Below are 23,799 nucleotides of genomic sequence, written 5' to 3' on the forward strand. Positions count from 1 at the left end.
ATAGGATGCTTAGCCGAGGTATCCTAAATTGTTAGAATGAATTGCGTAAATTAGATATTTTAAATTAATAATAGTAATAATAGGCCAACTGGACAGTCTACCTGCACTTCTGACATTTGTGTATATTTGCATCTTATAACAATGAGTACCAGTATAGCTTTAATATTTCCGACTGTGTTGTGTACAATAAATCGATGATTAGTGTACGAATCGTCGTACGTTAGTACCTTTAACGCGTTGATGAAATATTAAGGTAAGTTGTTGACTTGTTGTTCAATTTAATGTTTTATTTACTAGTATTTTAACATACCTACATCTATACAATGTTATTGAATTTATTCTTGGCTTTACTATGCGTTAACATTTTAGTTAATGTAGTTCCCTTTAAAACAGAGGATTTTTTGTTTGCACATAATGACAGTAAAAGAAGGAGTAATTGATAGTGGAGGTAACGCTAAACAAAATTGTCATAATCCATTGTATAATAATCAAACTCATGGCATAGATATAATATTTTCAAAGCGGAATAATTCAATACATTATTACCTCTGTCCAAAAAATCAACTGATGTTTTTTTTAGGGAAGTGTAGGCCTCTTGATGATTTAAAACTTTGATAGAAACAGAGCAAAATTTAAGCCTGTAGCGAAGAAGGCCATTTTACAAGCAAAGCGGCTACTAAAAACCCTGAACATACATTTTGTCACATGGATCACATATAAATATGTTAAATTGTGCAATAACTACGACATAGGCCTGCCGAATTGAGGTATAAATAAATTAGATATCTAGAAAGTCGCATGATTTATTATTTTTGATTATTACAAAATTAACGGGGTATCATAGCATGAATATAGGCCTACAATGGAATAACATTGATTGTATATTAATATAAGTAACAATCGGCGATTATGCGGTGCTCTCCAAAATACAAACTGGGATTAGCATTTCGTTTCTTTTTGTGATTTAGATTTGCAATATGAACGATCTATCAGACAGGGAAAAGCGTCTTATTTCTTACCGCTCGACTTGGCTGTTTGACCAAGATAGAGGAGGCATCGATAATCCGTAAGTAATATTCTAATTAAAGTAAATTGCACATTGGTATCTCAATCTTGTTTGATTGCGTTTTTATTTACAAAAGATTTTCTCACACCTACGTTTCTCTGATATCTGATTGATATTACCACCCGAGGAAAGCATTATGCATGCATGTCTTCATTGTTGTTTGTCTGTTTGTCTGTCTGTCTGACTTGATTGCCTCTTTCTTGATGGTTACAATTTCTTTAATAAATTAAATATCGACAAGGCAGTCGCTTAGGTTATAAACGATGATAATAATAATGATGATGATGATGATTAAGATGATTATGATGATGATTACATTATGATGACGATGATTAAGTTGATGATGGTTATGATGATGATGATCATGGTGATGATTCTGATAATGATGGTGGTGATGATGCTGATGATGATGAAGACGATAATTAAGATGATGACGATGATGATGATGACGATGATGATTATGATGATGACGATGAGATTATGATGATGATGACGGTGACGATGATGAAGATGATGATAATGATAATGATGATGATGATTATGATGACAATGACGATGATGACGATGATGATGATGATGATGACGATGATGACGATGATGATGATGATAATGATGATGATGATGATAATGATGATGATGATGATGATGGTGACGATGACGATGTTGGTGATTACGATGATGATGATGATCGGTATAGTATAAACGTTTCAATACATTCCATTAACCATGTCATTCAATTCCGACCTATTATTAACACCGTTCGCGAGAACAAATGTTCACCTTCGTGCTTCCAATTGATAAATTAAACAATTTCTCTTAAAATCTTTTCCATTTAAGGCAGCCTTGGTAAACAAGTTATAATTATATCATAAAAATTAAACATCAATAATCAAGAACCAGTTCAAATGAAACTAGCCAATTAGACGCACTCTATGCAAATTAGAAAGACGCGCATAAAATATTGTTAACAAAACCATACTACGCCGGCAATCTTTCGTTAATAAACAGGGTTTTAAACTCTACTATAATCGCAACAGGATATAAGGCTTGGCAGAATAAATTATGGACAACATTTAATCGAAAAAATTACAAATTAAAATTGCATTTTATGTAAGTAATTCGTTGACAGATTGTTATTTGATTAATCCATTTTTTAATTTTCGATTTTTTTTATATGAATGTGTAGAGTTAACATCAGGTTTAATATAGAATTTGTTAGGCTTTTTTCCTAGACCATTTTTTAGCTTAAATGTGTTCACTTTTTGTTTAAATTGCGTTCCCACTCATTTTTAGCTAACTACGTTCGCATTAATTTTCTTCACATTTACTTTTAGCTTAAACTGCATTCACATTTACTTTTACCTTAAACTGCGTTCACATTTACTTTCAGCTTAACTGCGTTTACAATTACTTTTGGCTTAAACTGCGTTCAAAATTACTTTTATTTAGCTTAAATTGCGTTCACATTTAATTTTAGCTTTTAAACTGCGTTCACATTTACTTTTAACTTAACTGCGTTCATATTTAATCGTACTTTTAAGTATAATGATCGTGAAAATAATTCCTATGTGAACACACATTAAACACATTCTTCGCAATTTGGTTTGAATCTCGTTTTAATACATGCATGTTTGGTTAATGATTTAGCATCGGTCAATCTGTCGGTCAATAGCGATTAATGATATTTTACCGTAAACCATCAATCATTTGTTTTACTTGTTCATTACTGCAGTAACTTAGATATTTCACTTGGAAGGATGGATTCTAGCGGAAATGACAGCCGAATATTTTGGAATTCTTCCGAAGTTTACCCAGAACAATTCATGAAAACATCAGAGGAAAGAGGATACCTACCGGACAGAAAACCAACTGTAGTGGACAACTCGGAAAAGATTGAAAAAAAGGAAGAAGGATTGTATGATTATCACTCTTACAGGACTATATTTCACTCTTTTGCTATGGACGTAACAAGTACACATGGACTGCCACATGTATTTAAGTCGTCGAATTCATTGAGTCGCTTCATCTGGGGAGTGCTCTTCCTTGTTGGCGTAAGCATGTTCATTTGGCAGACGTCGGTGTTATTTCAGCTCTATCTGGATTCTCCCGTTAACACGAAAGTAAGTGTAATCAGGCCTATTGGTACCTATTCCATGCTTTTTTCTCTCTTTTGTGGCGTTAAACACCACTTTTCCTCACATTAATATCATCTTTCATGTCATTACCATAAAATAATTTTCATTATTATCACAGTTTTGTTAATTTCAATTTGATCAACTTCATCAGTAACATTTTTAAATCTTGTAAATTCATTTTTATTCCATATTATCTCCTTTTTTCATTAATTTTCTTTTATTTTTCTATACTACACTTACACAAGAAGTTATGTCTTTAACATTGTTATAACATACATAATATCCTTATACATGATCATGATCATATATCATATATATTGAGAGGAGCGAATTCGACACCTCTATTTAAACGTCAGCTTAAAACTTTTCTTTTTAATTAATTACTAAGTATTGTTAGGGGCTCTGTTCTTTGTAGGGCGCCATATAAAAACCTGTATAGAATAGAATAGAATATCTCATTAAAAAAAAATTTACATAGAAATACCAATTTTCGTTTTGCGAGTTTTTCATTTTTTTTTGCCATTTTAGAACTCTTATTAGAGACGCAACTCCCACTAGAGACGCAACACAAAGACGTACGCGCAACGCAAGCGAGTTGACCAATGACAACCCACTGTTCTTAAATCCATCGCTTGTGATTGGTCAAATCACTTACGTTGCGTTACGTTCTTGCGTTGCGTCGCTAGTGGTAACCAAGCTTTAATGAGTATTCTCGACCATTTTGGAACCGGTTGGTTATTGATTGAAATAATGATGTTTCTCTACATTTGTTTTAAACAGATTGAAGTGGTTACAAACTCAGAGTTAAAATTCCCTAGCATCACCATTTGTAACACAAACAAACTTAGAAAATCTGCTGTTGAAAATTCTAAGCACAGACAAGCTCTTGTGGTGGACAAGGGAGTGACACTTCCATATTATGGTGAGTTCTACCTTTCTATACCTGTCAATTAGAGGGTAAGATATAGGCCTAGTAATATTTATGAGTTAGGGTAGGTGGTGTTGCCGTCAGTAGGCACGATACTGAAAAACCATGCTAATATATTAAGGGCTTTTAATGGCAATTTGGTTTTTTTTTTGTATTAACCCAGAGCCATGTTTACCGGGTGACTTCATGTGTAACTCTGGTGGTACGTGTATTAAACAGTATCTTAGATGCGATGGTATCAACCACTGTAAAGATTTTAGTGACGAGTTTAACTGCATATACGGTATGTATAAATATATATTTTTTACATTGTAATTGCGATTTGCTTATCTACGATTCTCTTTTCTCAATAGAAAGTTTATGATGTTTTTGATATACAGTAATAACAGGTTATGATATTTAACTATTATTTATTCAACCCGGAGAGTGTGGTTAATTACTATATGCTATTGTTATTTGTTGACTCGGCAGTAGGAATGATTTATAATCATTGTTAGAATAATTTGGTTATAAAAACGCTAAAATGAAAATACTAATAATCTGTCATTAACTCAAGGTTATGTAACTACTGTGACGTATATTGTATTAGATTGTGACGCAAGTATTATGGTGTATGACATGTTACCATTGTGACGCGCATTCGGGTATATGAGTGTGTGACGTTTCACCACTGTGACGTGTACTGTATTAGTATATTGTGACTCAAGTATTATGGTGTATGACATGTTACCACTCTGACGCGTATTCGGGTGTATAATTAGTGTGGGACGTGTCACCACTGTGACGTGTACTGTATTAGTATATTGTGACGCATGTATATTTATGGTGTATGACATGTTAACATTGTGACGCGTATTCAAGTGTTAGTTTGTGACGTGTCACCACTGTGACGTGTACAACTGCTGCATATGATGAGATCTTTATCTTCAGTGATTTTTTGATGGCTTTGTGTAGTAAAGCCGGTACTTATTCAACAATGCTAATTTTCATTACGTGAGAAAACTAATTCCAATTATATCATCAATTATTTATTCATGAGAGTCCGTATTAGCTAGCATATCGTATTAATCTAGTAATAATTAATTTTCAGTATGTAGAAGACATCAATCTGTATTAAAATGTCTCTATTATATACATACATTTACCTAGTGTGTTTAACCTTGTACTGGTTTTGTAAATAAGTATGCTTTAGTTTACATCGAATGTTCAATATTCATGAATATTCATTTTATACCAACGGTCTATCGTTAAAATCACACAGATTAAAATTAAAGCAACTAAATTTAACATTCAAATTCGTTTTCACAAATCCAATTCGTTCAACCGTCGTTCGAAAAGCGCCGTTTTGAAAATAGCGCCGGTGATGAATGGGGACACAATTCAACAATGATTACAAATTTAAATGATCGGATTTAAAGCTACTATTTCGTTACAGAAGAACCCATATTAAGGGCACAGTCAACCAGCAAACTGTCCTCTTAATATGGGTTGTGTTAAAATAAAACACAATATTTCTCTTGTTTGTTTCACGGGAAAGCGCGTCCCATTTAAATATAAGGAGTCTCCTCCGCCGGCGGATAGAGATGTCTCAAGGAGGGATCCTACTGACGTAGTCTATATTATATCATTGATTTGTCTCTTCAACCTTCAAATAAGTAGGCCTAAAACAACACGTTATAACAAGTTAAGGATATTAGTTCTGATTGCGTTTACGTCAACATCAACAACAAATGCAAATCAAATCAAAATAATATCGACTGATGAACAATCTATTCTGATTAAATTTTCATATCTCATATTAAGTTAAATTTATTTATTTCCAGGCGATTGCAATAATGAAGATTTATTTAAGTGCAATAATGGCAGCGAGTCCGGTATATGTATCAGCCGACGGCTAGAGTGCGATCGGAACAAAGATTGTTACGATGGAGAAGATGAAGACAATTGTGGTAAGAACATACAGTAGTACTAAATTGAACTGCGACAACATGAGTCCGCCCTCTAGCCAATATATTGATAACTCTATGGGTCAATTAATGATGATTGGTTCCCACTAGAGACGCAACACAAGGAGATAACGCAAGTGAGTTGACCAATCACAAGCGATGGATTATTCAAACTGTCGCTTGTTATTGGTCAACACGCTTGCGTTGCGTTTACGTCCTTGCGTTGCGTCCTAGTGGAAACTAAGCTTAAGAATCGAAGAGACTCTATAGTAATTATGAAAAATATTCTTTGATTAAACTAATTAGATTATAGGTACTTTGTATTACAATGCACTGCTGAATCAAAGCAAGACAGGTATTGTTAATCATCACTGTTCTTATATTGGGGATCAATATTATGTGTATAAATAAATAGACTTAAATTGTGCGATCATTACGTGAATAATTTTGTAATTATTTTGTTTTTAAATTATTCATCCGTATTTCCATCTTCTGTCTGTCTGGATTCTAGATTCATTCATTAATCAGTCCAGTTCACACCCAAAATCAATAATTAATCGTTATCTCATTATTGATTACAAAATCAATAATCGTTATCATTATTGATTACAATATCGATTGATAAATCCCGTGGGAGGATGACAAAGAGAAAAATAATATTCCTTCAGCAGGATTATCCCCAGTGTGATGTGCACATATAAGGCAGTGACGTGCCTAAATATGGTAGTGATATGACATCATCATGTCCATATATGGGCACATCACATTTTTTGTCACATAAAGTTTGATAGTTAATTCAGTTTTTAATGCCGAGATATTTTTTTTTTTTTTCAGAGTGCAAATCTCGTGAATTTAAATGTAACGAAAGGGGCGGTTGTATTCCAAAGGTGCTCGTCTGTAATGGCAAATACGATTGTACTGATGAGTCAGATGAACTCACATGCGGTAAGAGTCGTGCGTTTTTGTATTTATAGCGAAAACCTCGAACGTTGTTTTAAGCACAGTAGGCTCGATCGTAGGACAATTCGGCCCAGGGACGATTTGGCCTACTATATAGGCGATCTAGAACAACTTCGTTTTTGAGCTATTCTGCGCAATTTTGTATTATAGCAAAGGTTAGGCTCCGAACGTTGTTTCAAGTTAGGCACAGTAGGTTCGATAGCAGGACAATTCGGCCCAGTGACGATTTGGCATAACACTGTATGGTCGGTCGGTCGGTCGGTCCAGAACAACTTTGTTTTGGATAAATAATTATGCACAAGTTTGTATTATAGCAAAGGCTCCGAACGTTGCTTTAGAATTAGGCAATCGTCTTCATTCTGGGAACAAAAAATTTTTTTGTAGGCCTATATACATAAATGAATTGATCGATATGCATTTCACTGTAGTTGTAACTAATACAGTAAATAGCATAATTAAATATTTCATACCAACAAACTCTATTGTATTTTAAGAGCAATTAGTCACGAATCAACTTAATCGTAGGCTATAATAACATCGTACCATCATGAAATATGGAATAATGGACATGTTTATATTGTAATCTAAGTATGCGTCTATGGCAACGTGTAGATTAGTAAATCGAAACGTGTTAAAGTCTATAAATTGTAAAATGCTAAAACAATAAAAAAAAAACATAAAACAGAGCAAGACAAATAGTATACACATTATATAGGCTTGTGATTTTGTTGTATAACCGACTGGGTACACAATGTTTAGTAAAAAGGGTATAACATACAGTGTTATAGTGTTAGGCCTAGCTAGCTAGCTAGCAGTAATGTTTTTATTCCAACCACATCTCAAAGAGGATCGCATTGTGCCTATCTGTCGGTAAAGGCCAATTTACATAGACGAGCGGTATAAAAGGGAATAACAAATATAGAATCTATGTTCTTCCTTACCATTTACACAAAGTGCGGAGGGAACGGGCGGTTTCCGCTAAAGCCATGGTTCCCACTAGAACCGAGGAACGGTTCGAGTAATCCATCGCTTGGATTTGACAATTGGCTTGCGTTCTTGCGTTGCGTTCTAATGAGAACAAGCTTTAGGAGATATAGATTCTACGAGACAAGCTATACGCGGTTTTACCGTTGCCGCTCGTCTGTGTAAATTGGCCTTAAGTCTCTTCATGAGGCTTTTGATATGAGTAAAATATGATAAAATAATTGAAACCAACTACACTTTAAGTGTGGTTCACACTTGGACGCAACGCAGCGATTCGTACACGCAACGCAAGGGAGTCGACACGTCACAAACGACAGTTCGTGGTTGATCAAATTAGGCCTACTTGTGTTGCGTCCAAGTGAGAACAAAAATGAAACCATGGACTATGGAATTAGGTTTTGTAAGCATGTAAACATGGAAGTGTCGTGGGAGGAATGAAAGTAAAAACCCAAAGGAGCCCATTCAGGTTATGATGCCAGGCCAATAAAGCTTGGTTCCCACTAGGACGCAACGCAAGGACATAAACGCAATATAAGAGTGTTGACCAATGACAAGCGACAGTTAGAATAATCCATCGCATGTGTTTGGTCAACTCACTTGCGTTACTTTATTCATTCCTTACATCATTTTGTTGCTTCTCTGAACCAAGCATTGAGGAGGGAACTATGTAGGATTACTTCCAAAGCATTAATGAACTTCCTTTCGTTTTACAGAAGCAGAAAAGTGTTCAGAAACTGGTGGCTACCTGTGTGAACGAGAACTGAAATGTATACCACGTAGTTATCTCTGCGATGACTTCAATGATTGTACTACGGGGGAAGACGAGTTTGCAGACACCTGTTTGGCAGTGGCTCAAACAACCATAGGTATGCCTAAATTATTTGATTTGTTATAGGCCTAGTTCTCAAAAACCTTGACAGAGATGGTCTATATGAAAAGCAATTGTTATAAAAAAACTTAGACTACTAAAACAGGGCCGTAGCCAGCATGAGGAAATTTTCAATTTTCACCACCCACCCCAATTCTCCAGCACTGATCGTCATATTTTATATCAAAAATTATATTTAAAGCATCTTTACCTCGTCTGTTTTTAACCTCTCGCTACCACCGTCGAAGAACCCACGTTACTATTACAGACAAGTTCCGATATTACTTTTTGTGTTCTTCCTTTTATTTTGTAGCGCCGTCTTTATGCGGAGATACTGAATTTCAGTGTGATGGCAATAGATGTATATACCACACATGGCGATGCGACAATTACGTAGATTGTTCTGATGGAACGGATGAACAAAACTGTGGAGATGCAAGCGGCATCGGTTCAGGTATGTAGGGAAAATGTCTTATGAAAGTTATATGATTAAAGACAATGTGCATGACGTTTAAATACGGCTCTTTAACTGCGGTACTTATTTGGCAAATTATAATGTTCAAATTAAACCTAATTTGACGCTTTTAAAAGTATATTCCGGGGACTGCAATTAATCATTGACCGGCTGAATAACGTCTGTAAAGCTTGGTTCCCACTATGACGTAACGCAAGGACGTAAACGCAACGCATGCGTGTTAACCAATAACAGGCGACAGTTTGAATAATCCATCGCTTGTGATTGGTCAATTCACTTACGTGCGTTACGTCCTTGTGTTGCGTCTCTAGTTAAGCTTGGTTCCCACTAGAACGTAACGCAAGGACGTAAACGCAACGCAAGCGTGTTGATCAATGACAAGCGAAGTTATAGACAGTTAGCAATCACAAGCGAATAAGCCATCGCTTGTGATTGGTCAATTCACTTGCGTTGCGTTACGTCCTTGCGTTGCGTCGCTAGTGGGAACCACGCTTTAATAACGTTCGACTGCGGCGATTATTTTATCCTTTGAAATGAGATATATTTTCACCAGATGTATCGTTCTACTTTTGATACAAAGTAGAATTTCGTCATAGGTGTACCTACCTACATCTAATAGTAATTTCATTTATCCTCAGACACATGCAATACCAATCAGTTCCAATGTCAATATACGTTTGGATGTGTAAATATCAATTACAAGTGCGATGGCAATATTGATTGCATTGATGGATCCGATGAAGAAAATTGTGGTAAGTTTATAATATTCACCTCACCTTAGGTGAAGTTACATTCTGTTTCGTCTTTTTGACGTAAACGTAACGCAAATACTTAACGTTAACGCAAGGACGTAAATTTACGCAATGTTGAAAACGTAACGGAATGTCGTAAACGTAACGCAAGGACATAAACGGAACGTCGAAGGACGTAAACGGCACGTCGAAGGACGTAAACGTAACGCAATGATGTAAGCGTAAAAGTAACTGGACAAATCACAAGCGTAAACTTGGTATTCGTGTACGCCCTTGCGTTTCATCCTAGTGGGAACTAAGTTCAACTAGTAGGCCTACCTACGAATTTTCAATGTGCAGGTATACTGACGGGGAATCAATGGTAACTACGATCATGTACAGTCACCACATCAGATAATCGTTTCTCATGCATTACGCATAAATAATTCAACATTTATTAGTTTCTATCAATGGTAATACAATAAAAAGGGTGGTAATTTATAATGACACAATACAAAAATACCATTAATAGAGGATCTTGCAAGAAGAGATTAATTCTTGTCACGCAAACGACAGTCATAATGATAACAATTAGGACTACCGTTACAATATTGTCATTCTTTTTGTATTACAGATTGCGAGGGATTTCAGTGTGTTTCGGATTCAACTTGTATTTATACATACTGGGAGTGTGACAATTACGTGGATTGTGCCGACGGATCAGATGAGTCAAATTGCGCTAGTACGTTTTCCTATTACAACATAACCGTACCATATTAACTCATCATTCTTCAATATTTTTGTCACGTGATTGCTGAATTTTGTTAAAAATTAAAACATTATTATTTATGTTATTAATGTAGTCATTTTAAACAATGAATTAAACCCTGTCACGCGAGGGCTGTGCATTGTTAAAAATTAAATTACAAAATAAAGCATTATTTATGTTATTAATAAAGTCTTTTTAACAATTTAGCTAAACCCTGCTACACTAGTCCGTGTGGAAACAATGGGTATTGCGTGGAAGACTCGAGTAATGACAATGGATACACGTGCTGTTGTTATGATACGTGGTGGTATGGAACCAATTGTGAAGGTAAGAGATATTGAGAACACTCACTTCTTATGCCCCACACATCTAGGCCAGGTCATCGATCGTCTAGATCCCTCTATCCTGGGCTTTAGCTACCAGTTCTTCCCATCTGTGTCTTTTCCGGTCTTTTTTGTGTCAGTTTGAGGGTCTCCTCTATTTATTGGTCGGCCTCTTTTCCTCTCCCTCGAGGGTTCCAGGGCTATCGACATGCCGTGTTACCAAAGAAAGGACTCTCAACCGATACACATAGAGTATGGTTGGACCGCCACCAGAAACGACACTACAAAATACTATTACCACTAGACATAATATCGTAGAGGAATCGGCTGGTTTGATAATGCATCCAAGCACATACAACTGCTTTTTTCATTTCTATGAAGGAAGACCTACATACAAGTTCTTTGATAGTTCCACGGCCCGTAACAGTCACCGCGCGTCACGGAGAATGTTGGTATTTATCGCAGCCAGACACAATATCAAAGGACTGTTACGAGTTTCTATCTTGGCAAAGTGAGCTCAGTGTTAAATTGACTTGATTAAATAAGGTACAAGTAATAAAGTATACTTTTAACCCACTTTTTTATTTTTGTCGACAGAGTGTAATGGAACCTTGTGCATGGATACATATAATGAATCTCAATCATGTATTACTGATCTGAAGCAATGCAACGGAATTCATGATTGCTTTGATGGCTGGGACGAGTCAATAGATAATTGTTCAGAATGTGAGTATTCGTCTTGTACCGCGTTCCCGGCATTATAGTTCCTGCTCCGCCCTGAAAGTCTTGCTAGACTTACGCCTTGGTTCTGAGAATCCGTCGTCTTTTGCTCTTGCAACTCTTCGGATTGGGTAGGTGCCATTGTGCTGTTACATGAAGTTGAAGTGGTCCAAATCTCGTCTGATAGGCTTACAATTTTAATCTTTCTTGGTCTTGGCTATACTATCCTATCCTTATATCTGTCAACCTCTCCTGATATCCAATCCTCTTCTTGTGCATCTTATAATCTCCTTCCTACTCGCCTCAATAATTCAGCCTTCTTCCTACTGTACAGTCAACTCGTCATGGTGACGACTTCACATCTAGTTTACCGTACATGTTTCAGACAGCAAAAGTTCAGTCGAAAATTCCACAATTCCAAAAAATAATATATGTTTTTTAGTATACACAGAATGCTACGTACGTGATAACGGTCTAGACTATTCTGGAACCGTTGCTGTCACTAACGATGGACGGACTTGTGGCGATTGGGAAAACACAAATTACAACGGACAGCAGTCGAACTATTGTCGCAACCCGGATGGCAGAACCGATGGACCTTTTTGTGTAGTCATCAGTGGCACCGTTCATTTGGAAGTGTTATGCGACGTTCCACCACCGATTGACCCATCGTCTGCTACTTGCACGACGGGTATGTCTTTAAAGCTCTGTCTACACTATCAAACTTTATGTGACAAAAAATGTGATGTTCCCATATATAGACATGATGATGTCATATCACTACCATCTTTGGGCATATCACTACCATATTTGAGCACATCACACTTTTGTGTTATCACATACATTTTAGTCGGCAAAATAGAAAAATCAGAGAAATACTACTATAGTACACACATTTCTAAATTTTGTTACAGTTCCAGAAGTACGATTGGTTGATGGTCCAGCTACGTACATGGGTCGAGTTGAGATATATTACAAAGGTACATGGGGCACTGTTTGCGACGACGGTTGGGACATTCAAGATGCTACGGTTATATGTAAAATGCTTGGATATTCTAGTGCAGTTGAATCTCATAGTTCGTAAGTATACACTCATAGTTCGTAAGTATACACGCAGCTAGGTGGTTCATAGTTCGTAAGTATACACGCAGCTAGGTGGTTCATAGTTCGTAAGTATACACGCAGCTAGGTGGTTCATAGTTCGTAAGTATACACGCAGCTAGGTGGTTCATAGTTCGTAAGTATACACGCAGCTAGGTGGTTCATAGTTCGTAAGTCACGCATCTAGGGGGTTCATAGTTCATAGGTATACGAAGCTAGGGGTTAGTTCCATAGTTATTATTTTATTATTTAATTACGCTGCTGTTCGTAATTTTTTTTATTTATGACGATAATGTTTTTAGGGCTTATTTTGGAAGTGGAACTGGAGAAATACTTCTCGACGATGTTGACTGTCTGGGCACAGAGATTAACATAGCAGACTGTCTATTTCCTGGATGGAATTCCCATAACTGCGATCACGTCGAAGATGCCGGCGTCACTTGCTACGAGGAAGGCATGTTAAAATTCATTAATAATAGATCTGTGTATCGAGCAGTTCACATTTCAGCTAATACATTTCATATTTATGGAGATTTGAAACTAATTACTTTATTTTCCAATTTTACAGGGTCGGTAATTCCTGATTATACGCCGCCTTCTTCTAATGATAATAATAGTCAGACATCATCAACAGGCGTATGCGGTGGGGGATCTACCGATGGTAGCGGCAGCGGCAGCGGCAGCGGCAGCGGCAGCAGTAGTAGTTCAGGATATGGTACTGATAGTATCGGCGGTAATAGTGACGAAAGTACCAGTATTGCGGGCACTCGTAGGGGAGGTATTACCAATACCGAAAGTGGTGAGAGTGGGAACGAGGATGCATATACTTCAGATATGACGCCAGATTCCTTTACATCAGACAATGTAGTCACATCAGACGGTGAATTGAATGATTCTGACAATGGAATGGATGGATCAGAAGCGCCTACTTCGGAATATACAATTATATCAGATGACCAGACAGATTCAACAACAGATGGTTCATATATCTCAACTGGACTTGATACTTCAACTGGTGAAGTTTCCTTAACTGGACAAGATTCTTTAACTGGACAAGATACTTCAATCGGACCAGATATCTCAACTGGACCAGATACCTCAACTGAACCAGATACCTCAGATCCCACATTTTCATTTACGTTCAACGACATTCCCAGTGAAACCAGTTCAATGGTTCCAACGGCCAACACTTTTGCATCCAGCATCAATTGGCAGAGGTCAACGGGGTCAATGGAAACGACCAAGGCGATCGACTCTAGCGTTGCAACAGACGCAGATACATCTAGTGGATATACAACTGCAGGAAATTGGTTGTTGACAGACATCACAAATTCAACAAGTGAGCCAAATGTACGCAAAAGAAGGGATGTACTCAATGAAACGATTTCAAATAGTAAGATATATTAAGCTATGTCTACACTATCAAACTAGATTAACAAAAGTGTTATGTACCCAAATATGGTAGTGATATGACATCATCATATCCATATATGGGCACATCACATGTTTTGGTCACATAAACTTTGATAGTGTAGACAGAGCTTTAGAATGCTTCTAATGGAAAAAGAAACATAAATAATAATATTGGTATGATACCAAACGAATATGAATAATATTATATATAGCTTAATTGAAACTTGACGTGTTTTAAAATATTGTTTTTTTCAGTCACCAAAATTGACTGTGTCGAAAAAGGGTTTAAGTGTTCCTCCGGCGAGTGTCTTCCGGAATGGATGACATGCAATAACTTTCCTGATTGTGAAAACGGGGATGATGAATTTGTGTGTGGACCTGCAGCTCAGGGTGAGTTATAATGTTTTAAAAGTTATAGGCCTACAAGCTGTCCACAATAAACCTTCAGGGAACTATAACGGTTAATCGCGTACATCGCGTTGAAAACAATGTCTGAGTAGACTTGCTTAGCTTAGCTCTAGTTTGTTTACTAGCTCGAATGCAGGTTTGACACATATGCCTTGTTTTAACAATGTTATATACATGGCTGCAGTTGCGTGCTCAAGTTAGTGTTTACCGACCAACCGACCGACCGACCAACCGACATAGTGAGCTGTAGAGAAAAATGTGTTCGAGAGTTTCATTTCCGGACGTTTTAAAAACACTGAACAGTTAGTACTAGTAGGCCTATAAACAGTATTTTAAAATGAAAAAAAATGAAGTAAATTCTATTATGCCTACTGTACATATTGATATTTGCAATGCATTTTGAATTTCCTTAGATTGTGGACCTGGAGAAGTGAAATGCGTAAAAGGTGAGGAGAGGTGCATATCGGCTGTGAAGGAGTGTGACGGCGTTGAAGACTGCAGTGACGGTGAAGACGAAACAAGACCCTATTGTCCTTCGCTCGAACAAACACTACCCGATGGTTTAGGTGAGCAAAACCTTTTGTATAAATACTAATGTACACTATGATACTTTATAATTATAAATCATACTGTAAAATTATAGAAACAGTGCAGTATTCGAAACATGATCTTATAATCGCGTAGAGCCTAGCTCATCGGCGAAATGTCCGTATATTTAGTTGTATGAATAAATGTCTCTGACGGGATTCGAACCTGCGACCTCTCGCTTACAGGGCGAGTATCATACCACTAGACCACAGAGCCATATATGGTATTATCACAGATTCACCCACCAAGAACATGAGCACTGTTTCTATAATTTGACAGTATGATTTATATATAATTTACACAGTGCTACGCAACACAATTGATTTACATATACTTTATAATTATATGCATGACAACCAGTTAAATTCATTCGTACTTTATTGGATAACACGCATGGCTTGCCTTAGCATAACGTACACGGTCACGCATACCCGCAATAAACTCAGAGTACTAATCTGTCTCCGTAGTTATGCCCTTTTTGCATTACGTCATTAAATTATTCATGCTTTACGCAGTGTAACTAGCGCCATCACAATATATTAAAAAGCACACTCACTGTCCACAAATTCTTTGTATGTTTGTGCATATATATGTCTGTATGATCCTCCATGATGTAAGAATGTAACGTATATTTGTTGCGTTTACAAAGGAATTATAATCTCGAGTTATTTGTATCTTTAATATTGGCAGAAATAATTATTAGCGCGCCATCTATCGGTCATTTTTCAAAGTATTTCTCTCATTCTATTTTTCAGAAAACTTTACATGCCCAGATGGATATTTCTTTTGTAAGTCAGGATTGTGTATACATAATTATTACCGTTGCAATTCTGTCTTTGATTGCTTTAATATGAAGGACGAAGAAGATTGCACTGGTCAAGGTAATTATAAGACTCTGTCAACACTCCTATCAAACTTTATGTGACAAAAAACAAAATGTTGTACCATGGTAGTGATATGCCCAAATATGGTAGTGATATGCTTAAATATGGTAGTGATATGACATCATCATAGTGTAGACAGAACTTTAGAATTAAACTGTTTTTTCCAAATAGAGACCACTCTCTGACATAGAACGATGTTAAATAGAGATTAAATCATAGCAATAATAAAAGGATAATAAGAAGCAAATAATATTTGAGTAACTTTCTAGAAGAATTTTTTAATTTCTTACGAATTAAATAAAAAGTATATATATATATATTTGCATTTTTTTTTAGAATTAAACGAAGAAGAAACGTTTCCCGAAGATTGGTACGAACCATACACAAGCTACACCAGTAACCCTGTATTGTATACAGATTTCGAAGAGAACTTTTACAATGAACGTGGATTCGACAGGGTCAAAGGTGAAGACCCACCGGATTGGAACAGTTTTATTACTTTCAGCTCAAATCCGGATTACAGTGACTTGGAAGATGTATTGAAGCTTGGAGATGAGGAGATTGAGGAACTTGGTCACCAAGCTGAGGACTTTATTTTACAGTGTACTTACGACCAAAGGTCTTGTAGTCCCAGGTATGGCTTGGTCCCACTTGGATACGTCATCTAAGCCGCTTAGGCGTAACGCAAATGAGTTCACAAGCGACACGTCGCGATGGTTGGTTAAATTGCCTGCGGTGCGCTTACGTCCTTGCGTTGCGTCCTAGAGAAGCTCGCTCAGCCCGCCTTCCGCTAACAACGGTAGAACTGTACATTGTCAATTGTATGCGTGGTGAAAGTCAACTCAGTAGGCATACAATATATATCAGGATCAGTATACTGTATTGGTTTTTGCCACCTGCCCTAGATGTCTCCAAATACACTTCCAAACACATTTACTAATGTTTTAAAATCTCTCTAAACACACACCTGCCACAGAGTGTTGCGGCTATCACCGGCAAGATATTGTATTAAAGAGTATTAATGTTGTGACACGTGAATTACAATTTTTCAGTGACTTCGGCAAATTTCAAGACGATAGGTATGGTAACTGCTACATATTTAACCACGGCAGAGATGGAAGTAGCTTAGTAAACTCTACAAGGACGGGCGCAAAATACGGTAACTTTAGTCACTAAACACCGAAATACCACCCGATTCTTCAGCTGTCATTAGATAGATATTAACTGACTATTGCACGTCATTGAGATACAAGCCTAGGTTATCTTAATGAAAGCTGCAGAATCGGGTGGAAATATACCCGTTCCAAAATACAGTTTTTAAGCAATATTAATTTTCCTGACTTACTGAATTACTTCCAAGGTTTTTCTCACGTCATTGTGAATGTTTTGTTTTTACTATGTTTTTACTTTGTTTATTTTAGGCCTGAAGCTCACACTTTTTCTTGAGCAAAAAGAGTACATAAGCATTTATGGGCGAGATGCTGGCGTGAAGGTAATTTTTGACACACACGATCGACTCAAGTTCCCACAAGACGAAGGGATTATTATCAAACCTGGTGCTATAACGTTTGTCAGTCTCCGATACGTAAGTAAAAAATGTGTACATTTACGTATTAGTACTATAAGAAACGCTTTGCTTTTGGTATCACACAATTTGTTTTCACGACGCAGCAACCAACTACGCAGCTATTTAGTCAACAATAACAGTCAACAGTCATTCTGCGTACGCTCGTGTTGAAAGAATGACTTTTCGACACGATAGACACGTCAATATAGTGGTGCTTTATGAAAACGAAAGTTTTCTTAATTTCAATCACCGATACTGTTGCGTATATACTATTGCGTATGGCTAGAAACGAAGAGGTTACTATAAAGCTTAAGTATAATATCAGATAAAAAATAGTCTTCCTTTGTTATTCTAACGTGAGCTTTTCAATTTAAATGTGAAAGTAACACAATGATTTTTTTTTTTTTTATTCTTTTTATTATCGGATATAGAACGTAGTTTCGAAACTTGGAGGCAGATATGGCGATTGTATCTCGGAGTCGGAAGACTTTCAGGAAAATATGTACAACGCTTTTGGGGTTAAAGGAGTGGATTTAAGTTACGATGCAGTGGTAGGTTATGAATACATTGTTTGTACGAGCACATTATTCATAAATCTCATAAAAGAACAATTCACTTTTTCAAGTGCAGTAATCTTATATCGTGATTACCACAACCCATTGACGTTATCAAACAGAATATGACATCATCAGTTTTTTTGTCGAACACAATGAGTTTGACAATTCTCCCGGTTCAAAGAGGTTGCCCTTAGGGTGTTCACGTATCATTTTAAATACTATACTTAATATCATATTTTGACTGAAGTTGGCCAACAGGAATTATCATTATCTTTCATTGGTGCCTCTAGGAAAGCGTCACAGCTATTCTGTAGTTCTTGTACATTTTAGTAAAAAAAAAACCTTGGTTCCCACTTGGATGCAGGCCCACCGTAAGAAATCTGACCAATCACAACGCGACGGATCATCCAAACTGTCGCTTTTGATTGGTCAACTTCCTTGCGTTGCTCCTACGTTGTGCGTTGCGTCCAAGTGAGAACGAAGCTTAACAACGTGTGTTTATACGTATAGGGTTGTGATAAAAGTTGTGCAATAAATAAAATCAAATCTGAATGCGGCTGTACGGATACAGTTACTGCCGACCCAAGTGAGCGATGTGAAATCTTAAACAAAACGCAAGGTAAATTACATTTTGTTTGCATTTTCTTCTTCGCACTGTTTTCGCACAAAATTATAACAAAGTTCTAGGACTGCCTATATCATATAACGTTAGCTATGTAATATTACTTTAGCTTGGAAAAAGGAACGTGCCTATTATTCATCGTGTTCATTCGAAGAGAACAAATGTTTAAAAACTTTGATTTGAAGGTTTCATAAAGACATGTCCTATTTTCCATTTCTATGATTTGTGATAAATAATATAGGCCTACAAATAATGAATGTTTATGAGTGGAATGGTACAAATAATTTCCAGAGGTTAAAAATGAAATTCTATTTCTTTCCATCGACAAAAATAGAATACACCACCGCACTCGCGAGCGTAAAAATAGGGCACTATTTTGTATCATGTGACCCACAATTGTCCACTCAAATGGTGACAGGGATCTATTTAGGTGTTATCTAAACCGTGCTAATGTATACTATTTATTCTTTCAGATGTGTGCAGACAGTTAATGTACTATTTCTACAATCAGAAGTTATTAGATTGCAATTGTCTTCAACAATGCGAGTTAGTATCAGTAGTCTTACATTATTGAAAAGCTTAATTTAATTTACGACATGAGCGCAGACATTCACTATAATTCCTATCGTAAAGTATAATTTCATGAGTATTTTAAACGCTATAGGCTATGTTGCAATGAAACAATGATGGTTTACTATAAACAAGTGAACATACTGTAGTACTGACATTTGATTCTTTTTGTTTTGATTCTAGCAAGGAATATTACAGTAAAACAATATCCCAGTCAACTTGGCCATCCGACATCTATTTGGTAAGAAATGCACTGTCATTACGCTACATATAAGTACTAAAGCGTGGTTCCCACTAGCGACGCAACGCAAGGACGCAACGCAAGTGAATTGACCAATCACAAGCGATGGCTTATTCGCTTGTGATTGCTAACTGTCTATAACTTCGCTTGTCATTGGTTAAAACGCTTGCGTTGCGTTTACGTCCTTGCGTTACGTTCTAGTGGGAACCAAGCTTACAGCGGCTTTCTACTCGGCAGAAAGTATTGTAAGCTTGGTTTCCACTAGAGACGCAACGTAACGCAACCTACGAAACGTACGAAATGCCCTTCCAATAATTGTGTTTGCCCCCGCCTGCGTGAAAACAAACCTGTGATGTTTGCAACACTGTTTCGTCGTCGGTTCCCACTTGTGATTACGCAATACAGCACTTTGCGTCGTTAGTGGGAACCACGCTTAAGCGATTTGACCAATCACAGGCGACGGGTTATTCGAACTGTCGCTTGTCATTTGTCAACTCTCTTGCGTTGCTTTTACGTCTTTGAGTTTCGTTTCTAGTGAGAACGAATCTTGGCCAAGTTTTCATAGACCCATTTCATGTATAATAAAAAGAGACTTCTTTTGGAAATGTATATAAAGTTAACAAATGAGCACTTACATTTTGTTTTGAAATTTTGTCGTCGTGACTTCACTCGTCTCTGTAGCCTGGCGACGGGATTTTATACACTGCAGGAGTTATTAAATCACCTTCGTCAATCTCTCTTTGCCTTGTTCAATCTTGTATGCTATCTACAATTTAAAAACAAACATTTTTTCACTTACGTTAATTTGTAACTAAAAACATCTTTCACAAAAAAATATATACACAACTTCTAGAGCTCTGTCTATGTCTAGGCCTATTTACAATAATACATTAATTGTAATTTAATTGAATTTTTCCCCAGAACCAATTACTACGAAGCATACACAGTATAAATGACAAAACACGGTACATCAATGATAAGACTGCTGTGAGGTAAGGCACACATATATACAGATACATTTATATATAAACCCAAAGGCAAATTAATGACAAAATGCTATATCAGTGGATGAATCTCAATGGACATACACTTAAAATAAGTAAAAAGCTAAATCAAAACGATTAATTAAAACAGCCAGAAGAAAATTACAGATGTCTTCAGTGAAATGCATACCGTATATTCACAACATCACCTTAAACACTTAAGGTGTTAATCAAGGACTTACGAAAGTAATTAAAAAATATATACATATAGATTATGAATTTAAAATTGATAAAGTATAGAGACTCACATGTTAATACGAATCCACGTGAAAACAAATTAATATTGCAATTTCTTTACCAATTTTGTAGCAAGGACATAGCAAGATTAGAAGTATTTTTTGAGGAACTAAATTACCAAAGCACAACAGAGGAACCGGCGTATCTTGTAAGTATATATTTTTAACAAGCCATGTTAGCCGATTATGATCGATACAGTATCTACATTTACCCAGTATAGGAAAATTCCGTGATAGAGCATCACATGTGATAACATAATATGAAGCCTGTATTATAGACCATACCCTTAACCTACTTCCATGATACAGGCATCATGTGAAACATATACGATGCTGTATTTAGGAATTGACACAAGACATTATTGTTATATGTGTCAAAATCGGATATAGTAATTTTTAGGTCTAGACCTCTATTTTTGTGTATATAACATTTTTGAGCAAGTGTTTTAACGAAAAATGTAAGATTTGTATGATTAGTATTCAATTGTTGTTATTATATTTCGGTATTTTAAAAAATTTTAATTTTTTTTAATAATAATTATTATTAATACTAATGTGATCTCTCTTTTTAGTTGGAGAATCTAATTAGCGATATTGGCGGTACAGCTGGGTTATACATCGGCATCTCAATCATTAGCTTTTGTGAATTCGTTGAGTTGATGTTCCAGGTTTTAAAGTATACCCGGCAGTGGTTGATGGGTATTGGAACATATTAATCAAGTTTAAACTTAACGTTTATTGTGAACTTATTTTAATACAAATATTTTTATACGCTTTCGTTGAGAAATTTAATTTACTCTATACTAAACATCAATCGATCAATAATGACGAATTGAACGTTCCTGAGTTTTGAATGGTTGCACATTTTTCGTGTAAAGCTCTGTCTACACTAGTTTGACAAAACAAGTGTGCCCAAATATGGTGGTGATATATCAAAATATGGCGGTAATATGACATCATCATGTCCATATATGGGCACATCACATTTGTTGTCACATAGTTTGATAGTGTAGACAGAGCTTTACAAAAAGGAGAGAACACATTTTATTGTACTGTATATTATACTAAATATGTTATGAATATTTTAAATATATATATATATATAAATTACTACTCATTATGAATATATATTTTATATAATTATTAAACTGTCGCTTGTTATTAGTCAACTCTCAAATGCTTAGTTAACATTAGAGACGTAACGCAACACAAGGACGTAGCGCAACGTAAGTGTATTTGGCCAATCGCAAGCAATAGATTATTCGAACTGTCGCTTGTTATTGGTCACTTGCTTGCGTTGCGTATACGGCTTATCCTTTCGTTAGTTGGAAACCAAGCAATATGCAATATTATCTTCAGTAAACACTTCCGTCCGAAGTATAGGCCTAGATAGGTTTTCTGTACTGCTAGAACAATATAAAGACGCCGTTAGCATACGCAACGAATTATACTACGTCATTAACAAAATTACATCACCTTGAATTGTTATGTATAGCCATAGATTTCATATTTCTGTAAATATATATATATATACATTTTACATGCATTAAAAGAAATTCTACACTGCCTGGTGATATACTATTATAATGTAAATTCCACAAGAGAGTGTGTGGACCTAGTTTAGTTAAGTAATATTATTATTATTGAGGATATCTTAGCCAAGGATTTTTCTTTAACATATAATTTTTAGGCGAAATTTTTATTTTTGGTTCCGATCTTCTTTCGAATTGTGAAAATGCTTTAGGCCTATTATTTTATTATGTACAACAATTTCTTGTTAATTCTGGAATATTTGATTGATGTTTCTGTTAGTTTTTTGTTTTAAAATGTTGTATTTGTTAATCTGAGGCGCCTTGAAGCTAAGGTGGTTCCATCTTGTAAGGCGCCTCTGTGTAAAAATACTGAATAAAAAAAAAAAATTATTATTAATAATAATTAATAATATTAATATTGACAAAATGCCTTTTTAAATTCCTTCCAATAATATTAATATAGTAAATATATGGATTTATTGTATTATTAATAACCTCTAACGCAATTCATTTACTAGCAGCACAATTTTTTCGTCAGTGGAACACATTCCTCACAATTGGCTATTACCACCGCGTGTTTTTTTTAACAAGCCGCAAATTACAATACAATCTATCTAAATGAACAATCTATCTAAATGAACAATCTATAAACCATGCTTTATACACTTCATTCATAAATAAGCCCAATTAGAAGAGCCTGAATGACCCTACAATTTGCAGGCAAGCATGCTAACTACTAAGTAACGTTCTACTACACTATGGAACGCCTCCTCTGCCTTCAGTTCACATTTATCTTGCAGTACACACCAATCGTCATGCAGTACACACCAATGGTAAATGTGAACTGAAGGCAGAGGAGGCGTTCCACACTACACTGCGCGGCCTAACTGCCTAGATGCTTGCCGAATGTGTATAGATACCTGTAATTTTGATACTGTTTGCACGATATGGTTGATAAAGTATCCATTTACCACTTACAACAATGCATTTATATTCTATATATACATAGGCCTATGCTTCTTTGGAACACGTTTAAAATCCTGTAGCAACCTATTTCTAATGGAGTCACTCTTTACTAAACGATGTCATTGTGTTTGGGAATTTACATTGAAAAATCAGAGTAAATATAAAA

General features: G+C 36.0%; 2 protein-coding genes across 2 annotated transcripts; both read left to right on the plus strand.

Moving 5' to 3' along the window:
• The first annotated feature begins 2,100 nt into the window (after positions 1-2,100).
• LOC144835608 (uncharacterized) lies at positions 2,101-10,873 on the plus strand. Its single transcript, XM_078690689.1, has 10 exons — positions 2,101-2,176; positions 2,799-3,186; positions 3,982-4,123; positions 4,293-4,412; positions 5,953-6,078; positions 6,910-7,020; positions 8,733-8,885; positions 9,201-9,341; positions 10,001-10,114; positions 10,728-10,873. Exons 2-10 carry the CDS (start codon positions 2,824-2,826, stop codon positions 10,871-10,873), a joined length of 1,416 nt encoding a protein of 471 aa, XP_078546815.1. The 5' UTR covers positions 2,101-2,176; positions 2,799-2,823.
• Positions 10,874-11,116: 243 nt separating this feature from the next.
• On the plus strand, positions 11,117-21,972 carry LOC144835610 (uncharacterized). Its single transcript, XM_078690690.1, has 19 exons — positions 11,117-11,189; positions 11,783-11,911; positions 12,348-12,596; positions 12,820-12,985; positions 13,309-13,460; positions 13,575-14,399; positions 14,675-14,809; positions 15,241-15,393; positions 16,171-16,296; positions 16,636-16,933; positions 17,352-17,458; positions 17,721-17,884; positions 18,298-18,417; positions 18,934-19,042; positions 19,519-19,591; positions 19,799-19,856; positions 20,778-20,848; positions 21,209-21,284; positions 21,708-21,972. The coding sequence occupies exons 2-19, from the start codon at positions 11,803-11,805 to the stop codon at positions 21,849-21,851; spliced, it is 3,135 nt and encodes a 1,044-aa protein (XP_078546816.1). The 5' UTR covers positions 11,117-11,189; positions 11,783-11,802; the 3' UTR covers positions 21,852-21,972.
• Positions 21,973-23,799: the final 1,827 nt, after the last annotated feature.

Source organism: Antedon bifida, chromosome 2, assembly GCF_963402885.1.
Source record: "Antedon bifida chromosome 2, ecAntBifi1.1, whole genome shotgun sequence".
NCBI lineage: Eukaryota > Metazoa > Echinodermata > Crinoidea > Comatulida > Antedonidae > Antedon > Antedon bifida.